Here is a 23,727-nt window from a genome sequence, read left to right on the forward strand (position 1 = left end):
GGGACTCTCCCTCAATGGCTGAGACAGCAGTGGGAGCCCAATGGCTCCCACTGCTGTCAATCACTGCTGTCAATCACAGCTAGGGATGAGCTCCGGCGTGTTCGCATGGCGCACGTGCCGAGCCCGCCAGGAAGTCGGCACGGGGCAGCGCTAATCACAAGCAGTGAGACATTTCCCGATGTGCGGCTGCAGAGATCGGGAAATGTCTCCCTGCCTGTGATTAGCGCTGCGCCGTGCCGACTTCCTGGCGGGCTCGGCACGTGCGCCATGCGAACACGCCGGAGCTCATCCCTAATCACAGCCAGTGAACCAAAAGCTCTGCACAGAGCAGGTAAGTATAACATGTTTGTTATTTAAAAAAAACAAAACAAAAACAAAGCTTTAATATCACTTTAAGTTATGTTACTTAAAGTGTTACTAAACCCAGTAATATGATAATAGTTCATCCCCCGCAGTGTCCACAGCTTATAAATCTTCTTTTTACATTAAAATACTGCCACTATATACCTTTTTGGCTGATCTGTATACCATGGTCATGTGATGAACTGCAGGGTTTGCCCGAGTGCTGAGTGTTCAGGTCAGGGGCGGATCCAGAGTCTAATCTCGGGAGGGGCAATGCCAGAGAATACCTTTTTTTGCGGGCAATTTATCGGGGAAACGGCTGGCGCTTCAATCATCATGGCACCATGGTTATTATTGTGTCAGGATGATTGAAGTGCATTATTCCTATTCTTACATTGTAATATAAAATGAAATAGTTCAACTCACCATAATGCAGAATCAGTGGGAGCCCTGAGTGTGTCACTTTCCACGTCGCCTGCCACCAAAAGCGGATTGTCACTTGCCAAGTCACTTGCCACATGTTGTAAATTGTCACTTGCCACGTCCCCTGTCACCAGATGAGGATTGTCACTTGCCACGTCGCCTGCCACACGTTGTAAATTGTCACTTGCCACGTCATCTGTCACCAGATGAGGATTGTCACTTGCCACATGCTGTGAATTGTCACGTCACCTGCTACACGTTGCGGATTGACACTTGTCACTTCACCTGCTACCAAATGCGGATTGTCACTTGCCCCATCACCTGTCACCAGATGCGGATTGTCATTTGCCACTTCACCTGCCACCAAATGCGGATTGTCACTTGCCACATCACCTGTCACCGGATGCAGATTGTCACTTGCCACTTCACCTGCCACCAAATGCGGATTGTCACTTGCCACTTCACCTGTCACCAGATGCGGATTGTCACTTGCCACGTCACCTTCCACATGCTGCGAATTATCACTTGCCACGTCACCTGCCACCAAATGCGGATTGTCACGTCACCTGTCACCAGATGCAGATTGTCACTTGCCACGTCACCTGCCACACATTGTGAATTGTCACTTGCCATGTCACCTGTCACCAGATGCGGATTGTCACTTGCCACGTCACCTGCCACACATTGTGAATTGTCACTTGCCACGTCACCTGCCACACGTTGTGGATTGTCACTTGCCACGTCACCTGCCATACATTGTGGATTGCCACTTGCCACGTCACCTGCTACATGTTATGGATTGTCACTTGCCACGTCACCTGCCACACGCTGCGGATTGTCACTTGCCACGTCACCTGCCACACATTGCGGATTGTCACTTGCCACGTCACCTGCCACACATTGCGGATTGTCACTTGCCAAGTCGCCTTTCACCAGATGCGGATTGTCACCTGCCGTGTCACTTTCCTGCTAAGGTGGTCTCTTGCCATGTCCCAGAATCAGGCAGCAGAGAGATGATGTAATCTCTCTGCTGCCCACAGCTGCCTTCACAGTGAGGGCAGAACTGCAGGGATGCAAAGCGGGCGCAGGGTGGTGAGAGATGATGTCATCTCTCTGCTCCCCTGCCTGCCGGCTCCCTGATTGGCCAGCAGCCCACTCAGTCACACACAGAGCCACCCAGCTACCCCCCTCTCTCACCTGCCCACTCACCGACCTAGCCGCCCGCACTGTCACCCATGCCGGAGCCGCCCGCACTGTCACCCATGCCGGAGCCGCCCGCACTGTCACCCGCAGCGGAGCCGCCCACACTGTCACTAGGCAGAGCCGCCCACACTGTCACCCACAGCGGAGCCGCCTGCACTGTCACTAGGCAGAGCCGCCCGCACTCTCACCCTCAGCAGAGCCGTCCGCACTGTCACTCGCGGCGGAGCCGCCGCTGCCCACACTGTCTGCTGTCACCCGCATTCTCGGAGGGGGCAATTGCCCTGTTGCCCCCCCCTGGATCCGCCCCTGGTTCAGGTAAGAGGAGATTTCCACTATAGCCTTTGTCCATGCTGTTATGGGAGGCAGATCATTCATCAATCAAGATGTGACATCCCACCCACTGTGTTATTTTTTAGTTACTGGGCATGAAGGAGGAGGGAGAACTGAGCTGTCATTTAGGATCTGTATACACGCCCAAATGTGTGATGTCAGTATCATGTGACCTAAAAAGTGCAGCTCAAGAAGGAAATGATCTCCCCAGCAATAGAAACCAAACTGAGCATGTGCAACTTTACTACTCTGACACTGTCTTATCTGGACTTGCCAAGAGAGACCCTGCAGGAGGGGGAGGATCTGTCCATACAGGATCAAAGAGCCTTTTTGCACAATGCAGAGGATTAACCCCCTAAGTTCCACAGTGAGTATAACAAGCATGCTATTCTGCATATACAGACAGATTTTACTGTTGTGGGTTTAGTAACACTTTAAGCTAAATTATGTTGCCCTCTTAACACTGGTCACCATTGGCCGTCAGGTGATAACAAACAGTGGGTAGTTAAAGTGCTGTCTTTGCAGATTTCCGGTGGAACTAGTGGAAGTTCTTCCTGAAAGTTGGTATTAGCCTAAGCTCAGGCAAAGTCCCTCATGTGACCATTCTCACTGTCTTGTGAGGGATAGGGTGGCGTAACCTCCTCTTGGATGGTTTGGATATCTTTTTATACACCCTCTCTCCTGGTGATATCTCAGCACACGTTTCAAAAGGACTGTGGTTGTATATTATTCCACCTGCAATTACTTCCTATTATTTAACAAGAAAGACTTTATTGTATATTAACACATGAATTGGTTGATATCTTTATTTATTTTTGCACGCTTAAAGAGGAGTTCCACCCCGGGGGTCCATTAAAAAAAAAAAAAAAAATTAAAAGTCAGCAGCTACAAATACTGTAGCTGCTGACTTTTAATTGGACACTTACCTGTCCCTGGGTCCAGCGATGCGGGGGATCGAAGCCCTGCTCTTCCCCCCTCCAATCGTCGGCGCCGGCATTTACACTGTGGGCGCCGGGCTGTGGCTTCACAGCCTGGCACCCACTGCGCATGCGCGAGCGGCGCCGCGATTGGCCGCTCAATCACCTGGGACCTGTAATGGGTCCCAGATGATTGACAGGAGGGAGGGAGCAGAGCTGAGCCCTTCCTGTGCTGAGGGGGAAGTGATGTCACCAGCCCAGGCAAAGGAAGAGGCAGACTACGAGGGACCACCTAGCAACAGGCATTTAGAGGTAAGTTTAAAAAAAAAAAAAAAATATCCAAATTTTTTTTGTTTTTTTTTAGAATTTTTCAGGTATTTTTGTTTTTTTGGGTGGAACCCCACTTTAAGCTTAAGCTTGTCTATTTTGAGTCACTTTTGCACTAGGCATTTTTCTCGTGTGCCTAATGTCATTCGCATTTTGATGAGTTTTTTATTGCACTTTATCTTTTATTGTTTATGTGATTTGGAGCTCAATGCACAAGACACTTTGGGGGTTATTCACGAAAGGCAAATCCATATTGCACTACAAGTGCACTTGTACGTGCACTGCAAGTGCACTTGTAAGTGCAGTTGCTGTAGATCTGAGGGGTATTTCTGAAATGAGGGGAAGCTCTGCTGATTTTATCATCCAATCATGTGCAAGCTAAAATGCTGTTTTTTATTTTCCTTGCATGTCCCCTTCAGATCTACAGCGACTGCACTTGAAAGTGCACTTTCAGGTGCACTTGCAGTGCACTTGTAGTGCAAAGTGGATTTGCCTTTCGTAAATAACCCCCTTTGTGTTATACAATTGATAGCGCTGCACTTTTGTTGCTTTTCTTTTGGTATATTTTACCAGAGTATTGTGCCAGCAGCTTTTTTTCACCTTTAGGCCTTAGCATGAAAATTCTTTTTTACTTTTTAAATATTTCTGTTTGCTGTCAAATTTTAGAAAATCCCATTATATTTTTGTTATGTGTTTCCATTCACATAGCATACAAAAATAATAATAAAAGAAATCTCTCTTACCTTTTAGATGTTTCTCAGGAGAAGGCCTCATGGCGGACTTCAATGATTTTTAAACAATGTCAGAGTGAATCAGCCCTAAGGACAGGCTGAGGCTCCACTCACTAATGCACAATGCAAGATGACAAGCTCCTAAACCTTTGACCGTTTGTTAGGACAGTGGTAAAATCTCGTCTGCAATGGATAATTAAGATCTGCGAGCACAGTACAACCAGGGTTAAGCCCCGTACACACGGGCAGAATGTTGGCAGACATTTGCCGGTACAAAACTATCGGCCGGCATTCTGCCCATGTGTATGTCGGTCTGTCCGACAGAAGCCTGCAAACTTCTGTTGGACATGCATGCTAGAAAACCAGCAGCCGAACGACTTCCGATCAGTGCTCTTAGCCAATGGCAGAGAGCGCTGATCAGAGTGTCCTGGCAGGAGGGCTGTCCCCCTGTCAGAACACAAAAGCTCAGCGGGGGTGATTGCTGGACTAATCTGGCATGGTTAGTACGATGGCTCCTGACCAGAGCTGTCAGTTTTTTTCTGTGCAACCCGCTGTGTTGCATGAAAAAAAACTGTAGTGTGTACCCAGCTTTAACCGCTTGCCGACCGCCTCACGCAGATATACTGCGGCAGAAGGGCTCGTACAGGCAAAATCACGTACCTGTACGTCGCCCTTTAAGAGGCGGCCAGCGGGCGCGCGCCTGCGGCAAGCTACGTGAGTCGGGTCGATCGCCGCGGGGATACCCACGATCGCCTCACGGGGAGGAAGAATGGGGAGATGCTGATGTAAACAGCATCTCCCCGTTCTGCCTAGTGACAGTGTCACTCGATCTCTGCTCCCTGTCATCGGAGCAGAGATCAGTGATGTCACACACACAGTCCATCCCCCTGACAGTTAGTAATCACTCCCTAGTACTGATTTAACCCCTCCCCGCCCCCTAGTGGTTAACCCCTTCACTGCCAGTGTCATTTACACAGGAATCAGTGCATTTTTATAGCACTGATTGCTGTATAAATGACAATGGTCCGAAAAATGTGTCAAAAATGTCCGATGTGTCCGCCATAATGTCGCAGTCACGATAAAAATCTCTGATCGCCGCCATTTAAAAAAAAAAAAAAGATTAATAAAAATGCCATAAAACTATCCTCTATTTTGTAAATGCTATAACTTTTGCGCAAACCAATCAATAATCGCTTATTGCGATTTTTTTTACCAAAAATATGTAGAAGAATACGTATGGGCCTAAACTGAGGAAAAAAATTGTTTTATATATTTTTGGGGGATATTTATTATAGCAAAAAGTAAAAAATAATGCGTTTTTTTCAAACTTGTCGCTCTATTTTTGTTTATAGCGCAAAAAATAAAAACCGCAGAGGCGATCAAATACCACCAAAAGAAAGCTCTATTTGTGGGAAAAAAAGGACGTCAATTTTGTTTGGGAGCCATGTCGCACGACCGCGCAATTGTCAGTTAAAGCGAAGCAGTGCCAAATCGCAAAAAGTGCTCTGGTCAGGAAGGGGGTAAATTCTTCCGGGGCTGAAGTGGTTAATTATGGAAAAACACTGTCTAGGCTTCACACAAAGAGAAACTAATAGGATTTCACAATTATGGAATTTCCAGAGCAAAGCAACTGAAAAAATAAGCTGCAATTTTAATTTTTTTAAAAGTTATGCTATATGAAGCAGAACGATTTTAGCCAAAGGACAGGCTGGCTTTATGAAAGCAGAGAAAAAAGTGTCAGAAATACCTCTGGCAGATGTCCATCTTGCTGCCGCAACTATACATTTCAAGCCAGTATGCTTACAGATAGTACATATTATAGACTTTGTGAATACCACGTACTGTACATTTTTTGCGCTTGTATCCTTCTCACTCTTGGTACAACATTCCACAAACAAGCAAGAAAAACCTGTTTGGCAATGAGGTGACATGAGTTGAAACTGGCAGAGAGGTGTGGCAGCTATTAGCGTAGGATGGGTTTGTATGCTGTGCAAATGAGGAGAGGTAGGCACTGACAGGCACAACGATATAAATCAGAGAAAAAAGACATGGTATCTCACTCTGATGCAAAGGTGTAATTATAAATTAAAAAAAACTTGAATTTAATGCCACAAATATAAACATCACCTTTCATAGGACAAATGTACAAATATTTGAGCATTGCTTTCTAATGAAAAATATATGTCTGTAAGTGTATATAATATACATGAAAGTACAATTTACAGTTTAAGGAACAAACTTTAATTAAGGAACTAACTCAGTTACCCAGTTGCATGTTTTATCTCTCCATTATCAGATCATGGGAAATTTCACAGCATACAGTATAAGCTAACAAGCTGATCATGAGAGTATCCCCTTTCTTCATCTAGGAGTCACCATGCACAAAGACATCAAGCTCTTATATTGCAGCTATATATTGCTTTTTTTAAGCCTGCAGTCTACCAGCCTCTGTTATTACGTTTTGTTTGTAAAACAGCAATACAACTAAAGTGTAGCTAAATGTTCTACTTGCAGGATAATAGTTAATACATAGCACCATTTCACGTTTAAATCTAGAGATTATAAACTGTTATAACATGATTAATAAAGGACACATTCTGACTTCTCTAATAAGTGAAGAAGCAACTAAAAAAGCAATGTTACAAATAGCAACCAATCATCAATGATGATCTTTACCTAATCTGAATTCATGTAAAAGTCTTTTGATTTGTTGTAATGAAACTGCACTTCATACATTATTACTGCGCGTTGGTTTGTGTATTAAAAAAAACTATTATGTTACACAGGCAGAAATTCCATAAAAATATAAAATAGTCAAATATCCAACAGCTTTGCTTTGTAAAAGATCCATTTTTGAACACAAAAAATAGAAATAAAAAGATAAAATACAAGCAGTACTTATTTCAGATTCAACAGTGCTTTTTCATTAAAAAAAGTGAAGATTCTCTTGATTGAAGCCAATCAGAATACAGGCTGATGTCTGATATATTCCTATTTTCTTTAGGCCCAGCTTGTAGACTTCACTTAGGCTGTATGCACACTAGCGTTTTTTAAAACTCAAAAAATGCTAGAAAAAAAACACTAGATGAAAAATGCTGATAATAGCGTTTTTGTGCAAGCTTCTAGTAGCGTTTTAGTAGATTTTAGAAGGTTTTAGGAGCGTTAGTATTTTATTAGCACTTTTACAATACATGAAGAAAAGAAAGAAAAGAAGCTAAAAAAAAAGTTGTTAGGAGCATTTTAGGAGCGTTTAGAAGTGTTTAGGAGCGTTTAACGTTTTTTTCTGCAGGAAAAACACTCCAAAAAACTCTACAAAAACATTTTTATTTCTGCTCCTGGATGCTGAAGCTCAAAAAACACTAATAGCTTAATGTAGTATGCATGGACACATAGGATAACACTAATTAGCTTCTAGGAGCAGAAAAAAATGCTTATAAAAGTTTCTAGGAGCTTAAAAACGCTAGTGTGCATGAAGCCTAAAAGACTAACCAAAAGTTGACTTTAGTAAAGGATATACTAAATAAGTAGTTTATCATAGTGATTCTATGTTTGCTTCAGGCATCAAAAGGAAGGGGAGTTTTCATTTTTTTTTTTCTGCACAATTGGTTGTTGGAAGGTTCACTGAAAAGATCCTTTTGTAAAATCCCTTTGTAAATCACATCTTCAATGTATACTATACATACAGAGGTCCAGATAATTCCTAATGCATTGATTTATAGCGTATTCTTTTTCTCACGCATTCATAGACACATACAGTATATATTGACTTAAATTCTTGATCATGGATCTTGACATCAAAGTGGACCAGGTCTAACACTGCAAAAAATACTTTTAATAGTAAATACAATTGGTATTCTAATGCCAAGAGATTAGAACTACCTAGTAACAGTAACCTGTGTTGAAGGAAGCTAAAGGAGGAGCCCCTGCTTTGGCCTTTAACTATCTCAATTACTGGTGCCATCTACCTTGCTGATCCTCTGGTACAATACTTTCTTATTCAAAAATCTAGAAAGCCAGGAAAAGAAGTCAGTGTTTGAACACTTTTTCCAGGCCATTGACTCAATTTATTATAGACAGAAAGTTATATATGATAGCCAGGTAATCAACATTTTAAAAAGGACAGGTCAACAATTGAATTATCTGTGTTTCTTCATGGTGTGTTTACTTTAAAGTCCAGCCAATATATTAAAACACAAATGAATGCAACTATGTATTTATTACAAAACCATTAAATGTATTTTAAATTTAGATTTTAATTTAAATTTTGATTTTGACTTGATTTCAGCCTCTTGTAATCCCCTGTACAGCATTCTGAGAAAGTGAATGGCAGCACTCTGAGCTAATTGGGAGTGCTGGATACATATCGACTGACTTAGAACATTTTTACAGGAGGAGAAAGATTATCTTAACCGGCTGTTGCTGCTCCATCACTGTCCAATCAAATGTTAGGGGTGGGAAGGCGACCTAAATGTGTTGCTGAACTGCAGCAGAGAAATGTTAGGCCACCAGGCTGGTTGTGCTGTCTATGCTTTGTATAATACAGAAGTGGATGGACAGAAATACAAATACTTTGCCAGATAAGATAAATCTGATATATGTTTTTCAACTGTGTATTTCGTTGTTTGCCTGGAGTTCGGCTTTAAGCCACGTGTTGCTGTAATGGATGGATTTTTTGCTTCGGGTGTTGAAAAATAATAGATTGGCTATAAAACTAGTATTGCAGTAATGCAGCATTGTATTAATAAATAAATAGCCAATTCTCTTCATATATGCATGTTAACATAAAAAAAAACAAAAACATATCTAGCCTTTGGCAAAGTAAACACCACAGTCCATAATGCCTTTTAGACATGCCATTATGTCATTACACTGACTATACACAATTTAGTGCCAAATAACATTGAAGATTCCTTGGTTTAAAGTAAGGTATTTTAAAACATTATTTTAAGTGGTATAAGTTGTTTTGCACATGTGTCATCAAACTTTAATAATTAAAGCAAGGTTCATTAGTACTTATAATTTGGAATTTAGAATACATGGCCCATTAAAATGTCCTTTACATATCAATATTGTGCAGTATTGCACAGGTAACATATGTGTGAATAGTATACCTGCTAATCGTCCTTGGGTCTGGAGCTCCAGAAAATCCTACTTTGTAGGATATTTAATGGAGAATTGTTAAAATGTAGTTGTAGGTTGGGATTATGGCAAAATCGGAATACATTTCAGTTTAGATTTTTGCAGCATTTCAATATTGGTGATACAACATTTTTAGATATAAAAATATTAATTCTTTCAAGCATATTTATAAAATATAGTACCTGGTAACAGTTGGAAATGTATGATGGCAAGTTCACAGTCTATAACTAAATACAGGTTATTCTGCCTTACTCTTGGCTGGAGTTTTCATATAAGCGTTATAAAAGAAGCTGCAGAAAAGCACCAGATAGCTTGAGTACATCACAATCGACCAGAATATGTTCTCCGGTGTGCTTGAACATGTCCCGTCCTGCATCCACCGGTACACCAAGACATTGACAAAGGTGCCCATTACCATTTGCAGGATCTGTGTCATTGTGATGAACATGGCACATAATCGTGGCACCTGGATCCCTGCTGCTCTCAGTGTGTAATAAGAGTACATGAAAGCATGAACAGTGTAATTCATTGTCATGAACCATCCTCCTCCAGCCACGGTGTCCTTATATGTGTACCAGGTGTAAAGCAGTACAGTAATGTGATGATACCAGTGTAGGAAGATCAGCTTTTGTTTGCGAAGAACAATGAACAACGTGTCTCCTGTAGAGCAACAGAAAAAGAATTAGTGCAGCCTCTCTATACCGTATATTAGCAGTGGTGTCTGTCTGTGTCTAGTAGTGTGAACATTTTGCTCATTCAGTAGTAAACCCAAATCTGTCAGACAGGACAGTATGAAAAGTGTATTCTCCCTAGTCAGCATAACCTTCATACCTTATTTCCTGCAATTTTTGTTGTATTTTAATATGTACACCACTAACCAACTGAGCCGTAACCAACTGAGTGGCTAAAAAATATCTATATAGATCCGGAAAAGCTAGTCCCCCCTGCTCATAAGGGCGCATCAGAGTAGTTAATTTGTACCTGGGATTCTTTGGTCCCCATAAAAAAGATGAAAAAAGTTTGTTTAATTTAGTAAAAAAAGGCATAGGAAGCCACTGAGGAGAGTGTCTAAATAAATACAAAAATTTGGGTATGATTTTCATTTTTAGAAGAATAATATATCCTAATAAAGACAATGGTAGAGACTTCCATACTTTCAATTTCGACCCAATATCTCCCAAGATCAGCGTTAAATTCAGAGGAAAAAAATCAGAAGCTTGGCGGGAAATTACAACTCCTAAGTATTTGAAATTCTCCACCCACTGCAGTGGAATATCATTTGAAGCCGTACTACAGGCCTCCATATCTATTGGAAACAACAAGGACTTGTTCCAATTTACCTTCAACCCTGTGACTATAGAAAAAGAGTCCAATATCTTCAAAGCCCCTTGGAGAGAGGGTCCAGCATCATTTAAAAATAATAAAAGGTCGTCTGCATATAAGGCTACCCTCTCCTTTAACCAACCAATCCGCAATCCCTTAATATTGGGGGAGGTACGTAAAGCTTCCGCCACAGGCCCCATAGCAAAGAGGGTCGGAGAGAGAGGGCAGCCCTGCCGAGTTCCCCTAAACAGTGAAAAGACTGTTGACAATCCTTCCCCCATCTTCACTGCAGCTGTTGGATTTCTATATAAGACATGCAATAATTTTATAAATACCATTGGAAAGCCCATTCTGTGGAGTACCTCCCACAAAAAGGGCCACTTCAAAGTATCGAAAGCCTTCTCTATAGCTAGAGAGGCAATAACCCTAGATCCTATGTTAACATGTGAAGCATGAATATTAGTATATAATCTCCTTAAATTCACATCTGTAGCCCTGCCAGACATGAACCCCGTCTGATCTGAATCAATAATATTCGGCAGCAATGGTTGTAGCTGCCTAGAGATAAGTTTTGTCAAAATCTTAAAATCTACATTCAATAGAGCAATGGGCCTATATGAAACACAAGAAGATGGATCTTTTGAATGCTTGTAGATTAAAACTATATGCGCATGACTCATTGATTCTGGTAAGGCTCCTTCCTTCAGACAATCAGAGTAAAGAGAAGCCAGTACAGGAGCTAAAAGCTCACCATTAACTTTATAAAATTCAATAGGAAGGCCGTTCGCCACGATGACTTCCCCAATGGAAACAAACTGATGACCGAGAGGATCTCCTCCGATGTTATTGGGTGTACTAGCGTCTCCCTCTCATTATCCGTTAACCATGCTAGTGCAACTGAATGCAGCCAAGATGCCAATTCTGTTGGCTGAAAATCAGGGCTCAGCTGAGATGTATACAGTGTCTGATAAAATTGCATAAAAGTCTCCAGAAAAGGAAATGGGAAAAAGGAAGGGAAGGAGAGAAAAAAAAAGGGAAGGGAAAGGGGGAGGCTATAAATTGGTATTAAGGGTGACTAGAGAGAGTACGAGCCAGCACATGTTAGAGCTCCTAGTACAGGTTAATAGATAACTTAACGTCCATCTAACCAAATGGAAGCAGCATCCAGGGTTTAAAAAAAAAATGTTTGTCCACTGCCTACAATACGCAGTCTGCTTGGAAACAAAAGGCTGAACTTTATACTCTTCTCTCGCAGTCTCTTACGGATCTCCGTATAGGATTTACGACGTTGCTGAACTTCTTTAGAGTAATCTAGAAAAAATAATAACTTAGTATTTTCAAAAGGTATATCTTGTTTAGCCCCGGCAACTGCCAGAACCCTGTCTCTATCTCGATAATTCAATAGACGTAACAGGAATGGCCTAGGGGGTGCCCCAGGTTTCCATGGTTTTAGTGGGACCCTGTGTGCCGGCTCCTCCACAAAGGTGGGTGGTATACTACCCAAACTTTAATAAGTAGTTGCTCAGCAAATTTGGTAGAATTAGTCTCTTCAGCACTTTCTGGTAGGCTTAAAATATGGACATTATTTCTTCTAAGACGATTTTCAGTTTCATTGGCCCTCTCCTGCAACTGTTTAACCTGTTGTTGTAAAGCTTGCAGTTCTCTAGAGTCTGATTTTTTAGAGTCTTCCAATGTGGATACCCTATTTTCCACCTCAGAGATCCTATCTTTAAATCCATCCAAGTCTTGGCGGATCTGAGAAACATCTGAGGCTATAAGATCCATTTGCCCCTTAAGAGTCTCTTTACACTCCATAATGGCTGCCAGAATGGTTGCAGCTGAAGACGAATTTTGACGATTGAGGGGTAGCAGCCATTCCTGTTTTTGTTTTTGCTATCTTTGCTTTCCTTGTTCTTTTTATGGGAGAGATGACTGCTGTAGAGGTGAGCTCTAATGTTGATTTACTTGATGTTGCTGAACAAGTCTGAGGCTGAGACATCAATCTCCAGCCCCCCCCTACAAAAGCTTAAATTAGGGATAAATTAGCTCTATAAATGTTCTGTAACTGTTCTATGAGAACAAACAAAAAAAAAAAAGGCCAGGAGCCAGGGAAACAAGCGGCAATAAGCAGCATGCAGCAAAAATGAGCTCTATGATTATTGTATAAATGTTCTATAAATGTTCTATGTAAGCAAAATTAAGAGCTAGAAGACAGAAGAAAAACATGAAGAAAACAGTAAACATTAGCTCTGTGAATGTTCAATAAATATTCTATGGGAGTAAAGAGAGCTAGGAGCTAGAAGGTAGGAGCCAATAGCATAACGACATACAGCAGCAAGCAGCAACAAATGTTAGCTCTGTAAATACTTTATAAATTCTATGAATATTCTGTGAGAGCAAAAAGAACTAGGAGCTAGGAGCCAGGAGCATAGCAGCAAGCAACAACAAACGTTAGTTCTGCAAATATCCAAGTATTATGTGGGAGCAAAGAGCAAGGAGAACTAGGAACTAGGAGCCAAGAGCCAGGGGCAGAGCATCAGCAAACAGGAGGCAAACAGGAGGCAGTAGACAGCAGAGAGCAATAAGTATAGTAGTTTTATGGATTTGGATTAGTAGATTAGTTCCATATTAATTCCATAAATATTTGAGAATCAAGGGGGCCACAGATCAAAGGCCTAAGGACCAAAAGCAGACAGAAGCAGTATATTAATGAATTAACTGGTGCATTACTAGATTAGCTTTATGGCTGCATTACTGATCTGTATTACTATTCAATAGGAACCAAGGAGACAGCGTCTATAATTGACAGTATAGTTGTCAGTATAGATGTCAGCATTACCGTTCTCAGAAGCCAGCAGAAATCAGAAAATGTCACAGAGCGTCTCAGCTGATCTCCAATCCTATTGCTCTCTTGTAAAGGAGGAATAGCAGGAGCAGGGTGATGTTTCAACGTCCAGATCCTGTAGCCGACCAGAGCAGCAAACGAGATGCAGATATGTGAGCCCTCAGGAGCGGCAACTCGGCGGCTCAGCTCTCAGCGGCTCGGCTCAGGTGTCATGGTTCTCTGTAGCCAGCACAGTGGCTCAGCGGCTCGATGGCTCAGCGGCTCTGGATGAAGCGGCTTGGAGATGCACGGCTCTAACGGCCGTCTCAGGACTCTGTAACTGGCCAGGGCACCAGAAGGGCAGGATAGCAGGATGCTAGGAACTAGGAGCTCACGCCACACTCAGACTCAGACCCTCACACTTCCATCCAGTCACGCTTCCCCCTCAGCACTGTCGCACTTTGAATTACAATTGCGTGGTCAAGCCACACTACTCAAAAAAAATTATCATTTTTTTCACACCAATAGAGCTTTCTTTTGGTGGTATTTAATCACCACTGGGTTTTTATTTTTTGCTAAATAAATGAATAAAGTCTGACAATTTACCAGATACAACGCAAGGGCAGGGTATTGCATTTCGCGCTCGCTGCAATAGCAAAAACAAATTTTCCTATTGCGGCGAGCGCGGGGCATACCAGGCCCTTAGGTCTGGTATGGATTTTAAAGGGAACCCCTACGCTGAAAAAACGGCATGGGGTCTCCCCTAAAATCCATACCAGACCCCGATCCGAGCACGCAGCCCGGCCGGTCAGTAAAGGGGGTGGGGGCGAGCGAGCGCCCCCTCCCTCCTGAACCGTACCAAGCCGCATGCCCTCAACATGGGGGGTGGGTGCTTTGGGGGAGGGGGCGCCCTGCGGGGCCCCCCCACCACAAAGCACCTTGTCCCCATGTTGCTGAGGACAAGGGCCTCTTCCCGACAACCCTGGCCATTGGTTGTCGGGGTCTGCGGGCGGAGGGCTTATCGGAATCCGGGAGCCCCCTATAATAAGAGGGCCCCCAGATCCCGGCCCCCCACCCTATGTGAATGAGTATGGGGTACATGGTACCCCTACCCATTTACCTAGGGAAAAAGTGTCAATAATAAAACACACTACACAGGTTTTTAAAATAATTTATTAAACAGCTCCGGGGGGGATCTTCCTCCGGCTTCGGGGGTCTTCTTCCGGCTTCAGAGGTCCCTCCGGTTCCTCTTCTCCCGGCGTCCGGTTGGTTCTTCTCCGCTCCCTCTGGCCTCTTCTCCCGGTGTTCCAGTTCTTCTGCCGGCTCCTCCGCTGTCTTCATGCTGCTCTTTTGCCAGAGGAGGTCCGGACTTCTGGGCTTCTTGTCTTCTTCCCTCTTCTCTTCTCCAGATGTTGACACGATGCTCTCTCCGGCTGGACTGCTCTCTGAGCGCTCCGTTGTGACTTATATAGGCGGAGACCCTGCCCCCTTATGACGTCACAGTCCCTGGGCATGCTGGGACTGTGACGTTTTAGGGGGCGTGGTCACCGGGTGACCCCCGAAGCCAGAGGAAGACCCCCCGGAGCTGTTTAATAAATTATTTAAAAAACCTGTGTAGTGTGATTTATTATTGACGCTTTTTCCCTAGGTGAATGGGTACCCCATACTCATTCACATAGGGTGGGGGGCCGGGATCTGGGGGCCCTCTTATTATAGCACCCACCCCCCATGTTGAGGGCATGCGGCCTGGTACGGCTCAGGAGGGGGGGGCGCTCGTCCCCACCCCCTTTCCTGACCGGCCGGGCTGCGTGCTCGGATCGGGGTCTGGTATGGATTTTAGGGGGGACCCCACGCCATTTTTTCGGCGTAGGGGGTTCCCTTTATAACCCATACCAGACCTAAGGGCCTGGTATGACCCACGACGGGGCTTGCAAGGTGTCAATCTTTCCGATAAAAGCGGCAAGATTGACTTCCTTTTCTAGTCCCGTCGTACCTGAGTCACGCTCAAAATGAACGGACTTGTCCATGTGTGGGCAAGTCCGTTCATTCTGAAAGTCCGCTGTAACTCCGGCGAAAATCCGTCGGAAAGATGGGCGGACCTAGCCCGCCGGAAAGTCCGGTCGTGTGTGGGCAAGTCCGTCCGTTTTAAAGTCCGGCGCACCTGGCGGACAAAGTCCGTCTGAAAGTCTGCCGGACCAAGTATGCCAGAAAGTCCGATCGTGTGTACGCGGCATTAGCTTCACTCAAAGTTGCCTTGCGATTGAGCTATGGTGTGTCCGCTCCCTTGCCACAGATGAAGCCAAACTTGTCTGATACATATAAGGTACACATAGTCTAAAGCTAGCCACAAACAATTAAAATTTTGGCTGACTCAGCAGGAGTCAAAATTGATTTCAAAATATGGCATCATTGTTCAGTTATTCAGACAGTCATGGGTGCAGTGGCAGTCTGATAACAATAGCCAGCAGTGCAGATTCCTCTGTCCATGCTGTTTAGCGTGGCTGGGGGAACCTACAGATTTTCTCTTGTTTCAGCCATGGGCTGAACCAAAGCAAATAAAGTGTGTATTGACTACCCTTATTAGGTTTTCCAAATGTAAATCTGTTAAGTTGACTTTTGGGGAAAGCCTATTACCTTGTAATGAAGTTCTCTAGTAACGAACTGTAAAAAATTACCAAAGATGTCAAATTAGGCTGAAACTATAAAAAAAATAATTCAATGCTTGGAGATGAGGTTGACTCAAAAGTTCTTTTGGTTTTATTAGACTGGAAAAATTGCAGTTTTGATAGCAGTGGTGGCTCATGGTTTTTTGTTTGGGGGGCGGCGGCAAACAACCCCCCCAAATCCCCCCCCCCGCGGCACCTCAAAGCCCCCTCGCTCGCTGTCTGCCGGTCAGTCCACTTACCCCATCTAGGTGATGGCCATTGGGCAGCGAGTGGCATCGGGCAGCGGCGGACATCAAGGAGCGGCGGGGATCAGGTCATTTGCGGATATCAGACTGCGGTGGGCATCGGGCAGTGGCTCCTGTGTCTTCTCCTCCTCGCTTCCACAGTGCGTCTCCTCCCCTCCTCCTAGGCGTCCAATAGGACTGCCTGTCCTTTCAGCCAATCAGGTGACGGGTATCAGACCCGCTTCCCAATTGGCCAGGAGGAGGATCAATGTTACAACAGTGAATATTCATTCACTGTTGTAACACCTGGGTGGGCTCGTAGCACAATGCTCTGCGCCACTAGCCCACCCTATTCTGAAGCCTATTAGAGCCTCTGGCCCAGCGTCCTGAAAGGAGCCAAACGCATGAATAGGGGGTGACGGCGGCGGTGGATAGAGCATTGCTACGAGGTGGAGGGGGTGGTGGGCATGGATTGAGGGGGGCACCGCTCGGGCCTCCCCAAATGGGCGGGCTGCCACTGTTTGATAGTAGAGATATATAATAGCCAGATTTATTTTGTGAACATAAAAGTGTTTTTGGTAAATCATTGTTATGTATTTTAAAGACTCATGCACATTTGTTGTCTATCTTGATATGTTTATTTAAATTATTTATATTAAAATAAATTATTACATTATTTATAATAAAGTAGAACTAAAGGAAAAACTTGTATTTTTTATTTTGAAGTGGGGAAGGGTTATAACCCCTGTCATTTTTTTTTGCCCTATAGGCAAAGGTGGAGGAAGTGGAGATTTCCTTTCATTTCCTGTCCCAGAGTCACACTAGGAAGGTTATCACCAGAACCAAGCCTTTTTTTCAGCATGAACATGGGGGAACACAGTTCCGGCACCTCCAGTATTGAATGTATGTAATAACAAAGGGGCTCTGGGGTGTGCTAGAGGGTTTACTGATGCTGGCTGTTGGAGTATCTATTGTTGCTGTAGGGGGTTTATTTTTGCGTTGCAGTCTATTGTTGCTGGGGAGGATCGTTTGGTACTGGGGGGGGGGGGGTCAATTGTTGCTGGAAGGGATCTATTGTTTAGGGAGGGGTCTACTGTTGCTGGCTGCTGGAGAGTCTATTGATGCTAGCTGCTGGGAGATCTATTATTGCTGCTGGGGGTCTATTGCTGCTGACTGCAGGGGATCTTTTTTTTTTTTGCCTTTCTTCTTATAGTTACCAAATTCCATACAAAGTATTTAGCACTACAAATTGATACTTGGCTCTCTGTTCTATAAACAGGGCCGTACTGGGAGCTGGGTAGGGGTTGGAACCAACTTGTCTGCATTCCAGACAAGTTGGTTCTTTCTAAGAGGCTACTAAATATAAAGGACATGCGTGGGAATACCTAAGATTTCATTGTAATAGAACACATCCAGGGGGCTATTAAAATAACTATAATTTTATTTCTGTGTGTGCTAGATGGCACACATCCATAGTGTCATACTTGAAAGACATTTACAAAAGGGGCCAGCTGCATCATGGTAATACCTTTATATCAGATTTACTATATTTTTTTTGTCATCTGTGTAACTGTGGAGAGATTGTATCATCACCAGCATAAATAACTTCGCTCTAGGATTGTAGGTTGAAAGAGTTCAAAGTGACGGGGCTCTAGAAGTCATCCTCTTTACCTTAGACATACTTCAGATAATTTCTTTGTGACTGTGTTTATCTTTGAAATGAGAAAAATATGATTTAGAGGTTCACAAGCCGAGATTTGAATACCAGAAAGTAAAGGCATTTTACTTACCAAGCTCTGGGACCTTGCTCAAGACAAAGGCATATGCCCAGAACTTGCTAACAGGCCCGTTATAAAATCCGCGGTCACATATTGATTGCTTGAAGCCACTAGACAGGAGCAAGTTACTCAAGTAATAGCCAGTGCGGACTGCTCCGATGATACTGCAAGCCAAAAAGAAATATCAGGAGTCAACATATTATACGTGGTTGATCTGCATTTTTACTGCCTATCTACAAACAGATATGGCAGATGCTCAGGTATGATCACATGGCCACAATCCTTCACTTCATGTTGTTGTAAATTAAGCTTATTTATTTATTTCAGGTACTTATATAGCGCCGTCATTTTACGCAGCGCTTTACATATACATTGTACATTCACATCAGTCCCTACCCTCAAGGGGCTTACAATCTAAGGTCCCTAACACACATTCATACATACTAGGGACAATTTAGACAGGATCCAATTAACCTACCAGCATGTCTTTGGAGTGTGGGAGGAAACCGGAGTACCTGGAGGAAACCCACGCAGGCACAGGGAGAACATGCAAACTCCAAGCAGGTAGTGTCGTGGTTGGGATTCGAACCAGCGACCCTTCTTACTGCTAGGCAAGAGTGCTACCACCACACCACTGTGCCACCTGTCATGTTGCATTTGGCAGGAACTCTGCTTACCAAATGTGTCCATTAAGGTCAATGGGACTACACCAAAACTGAGTGCCAAGCACTTGACATACAGTTGCTGCATGGTATTTTAATATACAGCGGAATCTTGGATTACAAGCATAATCTGTTCCAGGAGAATGCTTGTAATTCAAAGCACTCACATATCAAAGCCTCAGAAAGGCTCGGAAACACTCGGGAACTGAGTATTTCCAAGTGTTTCCGAGTATTTCAGAGTCATTCCGAGTATTTCCGAACGGCTCCGAACTGTTCTGAGTGTCCCTGGCACTCCCGCACCTCTGGCCAAATGCGGTACTGCACCACCCATTAGCTTGTATTCTTCTTGTTTTGCGAGTCAACACTCGCAAACCGAGTTAGAATTTAAAAAAAAAGTTGCTCGTCTTTCAAAAAGCTTGTTAACTACGTTACTCGTAAACCAAGATTCCACTGTATAATCCCCTTTGCAATAAAAAATGAAAAAACAAACAAAAAACATGCATTTAAGAGGAGGCAGTATCATCTCAGTCATACTTACAAACTGCCACTTGGTTGCACCTGAAGAGTGAGGCACCCATATAAAAGTAGACCTACATACAGTAGGTATAGAAAATAATCACCCCCTTTAAAATAAGCACATTTTGTTGCTTTGCAGCCTTAAATCAAGAGTGACACAGTTTTTGTTTTATCCAGCTGTATTTACTAGTGGAACTTATAACATCCAAGTGAAAGATAGAACACCTATATGTCAGAAAAAAATTCTTGCTTTAATTACAGCATTTAGTCTTTTGGGATATGTCTCTACTAACTTTGCACATCTAGGCTTTGCAATATTTGCCCACCGTTCAGTTAAATTTGATGGTGACCATTTGTGGACTGCAATCTTCAAGTCATACCACAGATTTTCAATGGGGTTTAGGTCTGGGCTCTGACTAGGCCATGCACGGACATTCACCTTTTTCTCCTTCAACCACTGTATGGTCATTTTTGCTGTGTGCTTTGGGTCATTGTCATGTTGGAAGGTAAACCTTCTTCCCATTAACAACTTTCTGGCAGAGGCCAGCAGATTTTCTTCAAGAATTTGATGGTATTTTGCCCCATCTATTTTTCTTCTATCCTGACAAGTCCCTGCTGAAGAGAAACACCCCCATAACAGGATATTACCATCTCCATGCTTTACTGTAGGAATGGTGTTATTTGGATGGTGAGCTGTATTGGATTTTCGCCAGACATATTGTTTGGTGTTGAGGCCAAATAATTCAATTTTAGTCTCATCTGACCATAACATCTTTTTCCATGTGGCCTCAGAATCTTCAAGGTACATTTAATAAGGTGGTCAGATGAGTCTAAAATTGAATTTGGCCTCAACACCAAACGATATGTCTGGCGGAAATCCAATCCAACTCATCATCCAAATAACACCATTCCTACAGAAAAGCATGGAGGTGGTAATATCCTGTTATGGGGGTTTTTCTCTGCAGCAGGGACTGGGGCACTTGTCAGGATAGAAGGAAAAATGGATGAGGAAAAATATCATCAAATTCTTGAGGAAAATTTGCTGCTCTCTGCCAGAAAGTTATCAATGGGAAGAAGGTTTACCTTCCAACATGACAATGACCCAAAGCACACAGTAAAAACGACCACACATTGGTTGAATGAGAAAAAGTTAAATGTCCTTGCATGGCTTAGTCAGAGCCCAGACTTAGACCCCATTGAAAAACTGTACAATGACTTGAAGACTGCAGTCCACAAACGATAATGATCAAATTTAACTGAACATGAGCAGTTCTGCAAAGAAGAGTGGGCATATATTGTAAAGTCTAGATGTGAAAAGTTAGTAGAGAACTATCCCAACAGATTAAAGGCTGTAATTAAAGCAAAATGTGGTCAAACAAAATAATGACATAAGGGGGGTGATCCTTTTTCCAATTTATTTAATTTTTTCTGACATGTTGGTGTTATATCTTTCACTTGGATATTATAAGTTGCACTAGTAAATACAGCTGGATAAAACAAAAACGGTGTCTGTCTTCATTTCAGGCTGCAAAGCAAGAAAATGTTATTATTTTTAATGGGGGTGATTCTTTTCTATACCCACTTTACCTCCTCCTCCTCCTTTCATGACTAGACAGTTTAAGGAGAAGCAGCAGGCTCATGACCTTATCTGTCAATTTGCTCTTTTCTCTTGTAAGCATCTTCTGTTCTCAGCAGTACAGCTGACTGGCTCCTTGGGTTGCTTCTCCCTCCCCCAGGCTGAGCTCTGCTTTACAGTGATTGCAAAAGACTGATACCAAGTCAAATTCAGGTATTTACACTACTTGCATTAAAAACATACATTTAAGGGTGTATTAAGAATACAAAGCTGCATTCATGTATATCTTTAAATTGGGCCTTCTTTCCCCTTTCACTAGAATTCACATCGGTATGCATGCTCATATAAAATCACCTTACATTCATTAGTTAAACATTTCATGTTTTTTTTTTTTTACTTTGTTGTTGAGTGGGGCACTGGTGATGTAACTAGGGCCTCACAGATGCATCCTGGGAAGGCTACATCACCAGTGCCCTCCCCCGCAGATGATGTCCACTGTCACATGTTTCAGGAGGCAGACCAAGCGCTCCAGAAAATAAAGGGACATGGATTAAGGAGAAAGGGGAGGAAAATATAAATAAGGTATGCAAAGCATAAAAAGCCTTAAATTATCTTGATGTACCTGTTTGTAGAATGTAGATTGCCATTACTAAACTGTTCTAAATGTGCATTTGTTGTATTTCTTATAATAAGAGTGAAGCAAACCAGAGACCAAGCTCATAAGCAAATAAGATGATATTGGAAATTAAAGGGGTTGTAAAGTTATTTTTTTTTTTTTTTTAAAATAACAAACATGTTATACTTACCTTCACTGTGCAGCTCGTTCTGCACAGAGTGGCCCCGAACCTGGTCTTCTGGGGTCCCTCGGCGACTGTTTCAGCTCCTCCCCGCAAGCATTTACCACCTTCATGCGAGCTCCCTCGCACGGTGGTGAGTGCTTGCGGGCACGCTCCCGTGATACAGCCGGCGGCTATAGCCGCTCGCTGTATCACTCGGCCCCGCCCCCCGGCGCGTCGCGTCATCGAGTGTGATTGACAGCAGCGCGAGCCAATGGCTGCGCTGCTTTCAATCCATCCACTGCAGCCAATCAGCGACCAGGCTGAGCTGCAATGAAGCTGACGAGGACGAGGAGCGAAGATTCGAGGCGTCAGGTAAGTAAAACGGGGGGGCTGGGGGCGGCGGTACTGTCAAAAGTTTTTTCACCTTAATGCATAGAATGCATTAAGGTGAAAAAATTTTTACCTTTACAACCCCTTTAAACACAAGTATAATCTGCAGTCCTGGGAACTGACTAAAACCCAACAGTCAAAGTTGGGCTGAACTGATAGGCTGGCCATACAGAGGACATTGAGGCTGTCACTCCATAAATGTGCCAAGGATCAGCTTTGCAACGCCACATTGGAAACCATAGCTCTAATAAGTCTGCACTATGTCCTCCATGTTATTCAAGAAGTTCCCACATCATTATGTATGTATCATCTATATATTCATATACATTTATGTTGATAGGACATAGTAGTGTCCAGGGGCGGACTGACCATTGAGCCACTCGGGCACTGCCCGAGGGCCCTGGGCCACTAGGGGGCCCCATCAGGGTTGCCAGCCTCAGTAAAACCAGGGACAGTATGTATAAATCTGTGTTTTTTTTTTACATCTGTCTGTGTATACTGTGTGTGCATGTATGTGTATACTGTGTGATTGTATACTGTGTGTGTGTATACTGTGTGGCCCCATAATCTCTGATTGCCTGGGGGGCCCATGAGTTATCAGTCTGCCCCTGGTAGTATCCTTTTACTAGGATACTAACAACTACCTCTCTTACTGTAAATAACATTGAAAGCACTCGAGGGCAGACTGATCCATTCAATTATTTACTAGCAACCTTTATCTTGAGTAGCAGAAATATCTGGGCTTCTCTCAACAACAGCAAACAGAACATGTTACATATAAAGAATAGGATCTCAGGTAACACGGAAAACTAGTTTTGGCTTGTAAATTACACACGCAAGTTTAAGCAAGAAACAACATGTACCATGTGTTATAGTAATAGATACTCAGAAGGTGGAATGAATAAAGGTTAAAGTGGATGTAAACCCAATGCCATCCTTTCTAAACTACTGCCATAGGGGTTATCTATAAGGATATACATGCCTCCTGCATGTATCTTTACCTGTCAGGTGTCTCCCCTCTGTCTGTTATTAGACCCGAAAAACTGCAGATTCTGTGGGTGGGTCTGTTGTCTGGAGCTCGGTGGGTGGAGTCGTGATGTCAGTAGACTCCCCGCCCACCTCTACACTCCCCTTGTCAATATGCATTTTCTCCTGTGTATTTCTTACACTGAACTTCTGCTATGATCTCTAACATCCAGTGAAAAGACAGGAAAGTAACCACATGACTTCAGCATGCCAAATCATGCTGAGGTGTGGAACAGCCAATCCTCACAGAGCTGCTGAAGAAAGGAGTGGGGGAGGGAATTAAAAAATAATGCATGTCTTAGGCTAGTGCACAAGATAAATCACCTGTCACTCACAGCAAGGGGGAGGATTTGACAAAGTTTTTCTCTGTTTGAACAATAAAAGAGGATTGCTCAGAGCTGGATTAACTCTTTGTGGCAAGACTGGGCTCAAATGATAGGAAATCTTATACTCTACATTATGACATATACAAAAAAAAATTTGGTTTACATCCACTTTAAGCCTCATAAATAATATGGATATGAAGAATGAAAGGTACCATCATCCAAAAT

General features: G+C 43.2%; 1 protein-coding gene across 1 annotated transcript in view; it reads right to left on the bottom strand.

Annotated features, from left to right (window-relative positions):
• Positions 1-6,346: 6,346 nt before the first annotated feature.
• The window catches only part of ELOVL3 (ELOVL fatty acid elongase 3), a 48,421-nt gene continuing 31,040 nt past the window's right edge, over positions 6,347-23,727 (bottom strand). The window contains exons 3-4 of the mRNA XM_073596626.1: positions 18,240-18,391; positions 6,347-10,072 (exon numbers count right to left, since the gene is read on the bottom strand). Coding sequence (XP_073452727.1) covers positions 9,651-10,072; positions 18,240-18,391 — 574 coding nt within the window. The 3' untranslated portion in view covers positions 6,347-9,650. The remainder of the gene's footprint in view (positions 10,073-18,239; positions 18,392-23,727) is intronic.

Source organism: Aquarana catesbeiana, linkage group LG08 (assembly GCF_042186555.1).
Source record: "Aquarana catesbeiana isolate 2022-GZ linkage group LG08, ASM4218655v1, whole genome shotgun sequence".
NCBI classification, from domain to species: Eukaryota; Metazoa; Chordata; class Amphibia; order Anura; family Ranidae; genus Aquarana; species Aquarana catesbeiana.